The sequence below is a fragment of the Etheostoma spectabile genome, chromosome 4 (assembly GCF_008692095.1).
Source record: "Etheostoma spectabile isolate EspeVRDwgs_2016 chromosome 4, UIUC_Espe_1.0, whole genome shotgun sequence".
NCBI classification, from domain to species: Eukaryota; Metazoa; Chordata; class Actinopteri; order Perciformes; family Percidae; genus Etheostoma; species Etheostoma spectabile.
In genome coordinates this window covers 12,443,934-12,449,869 of record NC_045736.1, presented here as the reverse complement: position 1 = coordinate 12,449,869, position 5,936 = coordinate 12,443,934, and the positions used below count along the sequence as shown (strand labels likewise).

Genomic DNA, 5,936 nt, shown 5'->3' with positions numbered 1-5,936 from the left:
TGACAGGAAGACAACACAAGGGTTAAAGAGAAGCATTACAAAACTGATTCACAGATGACAAACATTTATTCACCTCTATCAAACATTTTCTTAAAGCATAACTATACAAATGTTGCATAGTTATTTTCATTCAACAATGGTCCTCAACACAAAAGACAGATAGTGGTCAGAGAGTCCTGATGTACAGGTACCATTACAAGTTTAAGCGCTACACAGAACCCCAAAATAAATAAAGCCCACTTACAATCACAATGTTTTTCGTTATTAAAAAAAGTGCAAAAGATCGAAAAAGTTTGACTCCTATGAAAATTCATTTAATTAAGTTGGCAGCCCAATTCTGATTTATCGGCTTTAGTAAGCACATAGCTGGTCTTATAGTTAGTTGTACTACTGATGATGAGGCACATCCGCCAATAAGACTTAACAAACTATGCATTTGCATTATCATCTGCATTGACATTTCACATTGTGTCCACACATCTCTACATGACACATTTGGAAATCCGGATGCCACAGAAGCCTGAAATAATCAGACCACAAACTCATCACTATTTTTAAACCACATACAGAGAAACATTCAAGGTTCATAGGTTAGGCACTGGGTTAGTGGCGTGTGTAAGTGATTGTCCGAGCATCTCAGGCCTGTGAATGACTGATGAATCTCAAGAGACAGAAGTTTCAGGTACAGGCAATGATACAGTCCGTATGTTTGCACTCTTTTAGTAGACAAGACGCTGTATGCAGCAGACACGTGGCGTTTCTGGTCTTCAGTGTCCGACTGTTAGTGGTTTGCCGTTTTCACATTAAGGCTTGATTTTCCACAGCTGGAAATTAAGCAGAAGAGATAAAGCTTTCATTAGAGCAAAACACAGACATCTTACAAACACAAACGCAGTATAACAAGTCAGACTATAGCGTCACCAGAAACAGTTCAACATTTAGTGAAGTATGCTTAATAATTTTCTCGCAGAGAGTGCCAGTCTCATGTCTGTGCTATAAACGCGGAGCAAGAAGCCAGGATTCTATTATTATCATTTAATCTCCCTGCAAGAAAGCAAATGAATGAAAATGTAGAACTATCGCTTTAACTCTGAAAGCACTTATTTAGATGATCTTCTTAATCAGTCACATCTTGAATTTTTAAAGTCTCAATATCTATACGTAGTTTGACTATAGCAAGAGAGTTTCTAAGATATTTCTAAGATATCCTATCAGGCTGCTTACAACACCAACATTATGCAGCATGGTGGCCCAATGTTTACACTGTGGCCTCATAGCCATGAGGTACTGGGTTCGAACCCTGGTCGTCCCGGGCCTCTCTGTGTGGAGTCTGCATGTTCTCTCCGTTTCTGTGTGGCTTTTCTCTGGGTGCTCTGGTTTTCCCAACCATTAAAAACATGTTCCCCTCCCTCTCTACCAAGCTGATGTGTAGTGAGAGTCCGGCGCCTTATGGCTGCGGTGCATCTCCCAGGTGGGTGCTTCATATTAGTGGTGTTGGAGAGTACTCCTCCCCCCTGAAGCGCTTTGAGTGTCTATGATAAAGCGTTACATAAATGTAATTTATTTTTATTACTAATACATGTAATATGCAACTATAAATGGAAAATTGCATCATTTTCATGTAAAGGCCAAGTTGGGATCATAGACTGGACTTAACTAAACTGATGTAGTGTGGTGTTTTCCCCCCAACATGTTTAATTACTAGAGTGGATTTGTATGAAGTTGTGACTGCCAATTAACTGTGCCTGGGTGCCCGTTTGTGAATTGTTACAGAGTGTCTTTACCATGTGTTATCCACAATCAGTGACGGAGCCTTCATTCATACACCCGCCTGACGAATCATGAGTCAATCAGAGCTGTCACTCAAGATGTTTCACCAGCAAAAAATTAATAAAACCCAAAATTATCAGAAAAAATAACACTTGAACAAACACCAGCATGATAACAACTACTTTAAATGACGGAAACAATCTTTGGCAAAATGTATTTGACGTGTACTCCAATTTTGTAGTTTGGCCCATGTCCCATCCACTAACATGGAGGGGTTGGGATTTATGACTTGTACCGCAGCCAGCCACCAGGGGGTGACCGAGATGTTTTGGCTACTCTTAAACAATCTATGCATTAACCCCTGGTTGTTATAAGTTGTTGAGCTATTCACAAAAGGGAGATAGTTAAAAAAAAACTGTCCATACTTCAGCAGCTAAAGCCAAGATGACAAGTTTTAGTCCCTGTACAAGCATGAAAATCCCTCAATCTTAAATTTCCCACAATGCAACTGACTCATATACCTATGCTTGTTGTCTCCATGAAAAAGTCAAACTTTAGAAAGCTCCCTCTAGAGCCACAGAAGGCATAGTACAACCTGTTTTCACAGGCTGAACTCTGCTTCAAGTGACAATTATGATGTGTGTAAAATTGAGTTAAATGCCCCTTTAATATAATTTGTTCTGTCATTAGTACTTAGCAGAAAGATTCTCACTCTGATGTTGAAGCCGAGCAGGTCGCTGACCACAGCGGACACAGCGGACAGGATGACCACTCTGGTGATGTTGTAGATCAGAGGGTTCACGGTCAGACCTAGAAGTCTGAATGGAATATCCAGCTCCTGGGGGAGGTAAGAGGGAAAACAGTGTCATTTGAACTCATCTACATGGGTCAACACCAGAATTTATTATAGATGTTATAAGGGCTCTCCTGAGGTAATCATAATAATTTTTCCCAATATAAGATAGCGCCAGTAGAGAGATGACTAGAAATGAGGAAGGCAACAAAGTTTGGATCCAAGCCAGGAACATTGTGGTTCATGGTCGGCGTCTCTACCCCAAAACCATGGGGACACCCACTGAGGGACAAACCTAACTGACGGATATCAGCTATCAGTGGTAGTAACAGCTGTTAGCTACATGGCCAACAGTTTGAGGCATTATTTAATTGGACTTTAAATTCCCTTGTGTTTTAACCTTTGGGCAGCATTTCATATTTGTAAGATCTAAATGATATTTTTAGTTTTTGTTTCAAATAAAACATTAGCATGAACATTGAAGGAAAGTTCTGATTCAGACTGTTTATTTCTTTATTGAAAACTAGTCAGGTGTCAAATGACTCTTAGCTAAATAAGGGTACATTTGTTGACTTAAATGTGCTTGTTAAATGCTGTGTGCAGCTGTAGTAGACAGTCAAGTATGAATAATGGTTTGAGGCACAGTGTCAGTGAATTATTACTAAGAGACTTGGGAAAAAAATAATTTAAAAAATGTCTTATAATACAGCCGTTTTATAGTTTGACGGGGTTAACATACTTCAAATGAAGTTCAATATTTTTACAACAAACATTCTGAATGAAAGGTTTTGGTTCCGCTGTTGGCATACTGTATTCCAAAGCAAAAACATCTACAATAAAGCCACTGTATTGTAAATACAAAAACTATTTCTTATTAATAGCTGTAAAACAAAAAGGAGCTGGTTGTTGCTTACCTTCATCAGTTTTGTAGCCAGTTTCAAAACATTGTTTACTATATTGAGTTCTTCTTTCTTATTGGGCTTTTTCTCCATCTTGAGATACAAATTGATCTGCAACCAAGAACAGTTTGTACAATAAAGTCAAACATACATTAAATTATATCAACTACGCATTAGCCAATGGTGTTATATATCATGGCGGTGAACCCACTGAGAAATAACCTGCAACTCCATGTGTTTTGCAGACACAGGGTCTTACCTGCTCAGTGAGCAGCACTGAGGAGTTACTGTATTTGCAGTTAGTCTCCGACCCCAGCGTGGCCAGCCGTAACAGAAAGAGGACGAGGGAGGAGGCCCACACCATCAGCTCCCAGTTTGTCAGGGACTCTAGGAATGTCTGGTGGCTGTGCAGAAGCTGAGGAAGGGCAACAAAAACAGAAAAGAAACAAAAAGAACAGCATTCATACTGTTAGCACTTTGTTGTTTTGCACTTTTGACAATTAGGATTTTCTCTGTATCAAGCAGAGCTTATAAAACATGTTTTATCTTCATTTCAGGTAATATGATAAGATGAGTGCATGTCTTGTGGCGGTCTCCCAGTTATTTAATCTAAATGCAAAAGTTACTCCAAATAAACAGTGTTAGTAAATGAGTGTTCCCTAAACAGATTTGTTCCAGGGGTTAAATGACTGACCTGGGCACAAATGATGAACGAAATGGAAAGTGCCAAAAGGAAGATAGTGGAGACGATGACATCAACAGAGCGCTGCGGCCCTCGTCTCTGCATTGAGAGAGCAAGCCAGAGACACACCGTTACAAACAAAGGCAAGTCCATGGCAACCCCTGCAGTGGTGAAACCATGCACAGTAATAAATGAACGGTATGAGCGTTAAAGCAGGAGAATCCAAACCCTGAGAAAAGAGCGTAGTGACAACCACATCTTTATGTTCTGGACTTTCTTCAGCCTGAAATGAGGGATCTCCGATTTCTTGGCCTTGCGAGCTGAAGTGAGGTGGCTGAAGTACTTAGCAAACAACAGTCTCTGTTGGGAAAACATAAACACAGATTTTAGCAGTCTTGCAAAGAGTCATGCGTGTGATTCTGTATCAGAGTTTCTTAACTGCCACTAGAGAGAAGACCAGCTAACATTAGAAGACAGAATGATGAGTATGGATGAGTTGTGTACTATCTGGATTCATTTAAGTACATTGCATCTAAAAAAACTAAAACCCAATCAGCAGTTATACAACTTGATGTGGTTTTACTCCCTCAGTTTACTAAATGTCTAGCCAGGCATGCCATACTGTATTTTGTTGTTTTAAGTATAAGTTCTTTGAGGTTTTTTTGGCAGTTTTTCTGTTTTTCCAAGACAGGGCAATTTCCGTACATAAATGGCTAGGTTTGGGGCGGCTGGATGGCTCACCTGGTAGAGCGGGTGCCCCATGTACGAACGCTTAATCCTTTTCGCAGCAGCAACTCCGACCTGCGGCCCTTTGCTGCATGTCATTCCCTCTCTTTCCCCTTTCACATCTTCAGCTGTCCTATGTAATAAAAGGTCTAAAATGCCCAAAAAATAATCTCAAAAATAAATAAATGGGTAGAGTATCAGTTGTCTTGGGATATAAAATCCCTGTGGATTGGACATTCTCAGCCTTAGTAATGTTTAAAAAAAAGCATAGTGATATTGCGAACCAAAAAAAGGCCAATATTAATGGATTTTGTCGCTCCTACCTCTTAATGTAAAGGTTTGAACAGTTACCATACTATTTTGGGGGTTGCAAGTAGGAAGTATAATATGGAAGTATAATATTGTCAGTTAGTGAGAGGCTACACCTTGAGTGATTATGAGGCAATAACTGAAGTTACTATAAGGAGCATATTTGTTTCTATAATATCTAAGAAGATTCAGGGACCCTTATTTGCGAAGTAAATCAAACTGAATCAAACAATACATATTAGGGGTGTAACAATTCTCCCAACAACAAAGTCAAATTTGATTTGACTTTCAATTTTAGGGTTATGATTAGATTACATTTTTCATTTAAACTTCTTTTTTCAGCACAAATGGCTATTCCACTGTTAGACTGTGGACTGCTGATCCAGTTGGTTTTATGCCCTGACAATTGCCAATTTAATTGAGCAATTCAGTAAATTCTTCTACTTTTTTTTTCTTTTTTCTTTTAAATGTACCACACAAAGCCCATATGGTCAAATTTAAGTAACTTATTTAAAATGAAAATGTAAAATGTAAACTCCCTTTCTCCACTCATTCCGGCACAGCTGTGAAACATAAAAACAAATAGAATAGCCACTAGATGGCAGAAGGGTACTTTACACTCTTGCCTGTGTGTCATTGCCTACAAACTGTAGTTTCTCTGTCAACAAAGCGGGGAAGGGAAGGCGATATGTTGTCACTAGGGATGCACCAATTGTGAAATTCTGGGCCGATGGCAATGTTTTCATTGTTGTTGTTT

At 39.2% G+C, this 5,936-nt stretch overlaps 1 protein-coding gene across 3 annotated transcripts in view; it reads right to left on the bottom strand.

The window, feature by feature from the left end:
• Nucleotides 1-47: 47 nt before the first annotated feature.
• Nucleotides 48-5,936, bottom strand: part of phtf1 (putative homeodomain transcription factor 1) — a 16,962-nt gene continuing 11,073 nt past the window's right edge. For all 3 annotated transcript variants that reach the window (XM_032513964.1, XM_032513962.1, XM_032513963.1), the window contains 6 exons: nt 4,373-4,504; nt 4,157-4,243; nt 3,722-3,877; nt 3,478-3,573; nt 2,483-2,608; nt 48-824 (listed from right to left, as the gene is read on the bottom strand). In XM_032513964.1, coding sequence (XP_032369855.1) covers nt 804-824; nt 2,483-2,608; nt 3,478-3,573; nt 3,722-3,877; nt 4,157-4,243; nt 4,373-4,504 — 618 coding nt within the window. In that variant the 3' untranslated portion in view covers nt 48-803. The remainder of the gene's footprint in view (nt 825-2,482; nt 2,609-3,477; nt 3,574-3,721; nt 3,878-4,156; nt 4,244-4,372; nt 4,505-5,936) is intronic.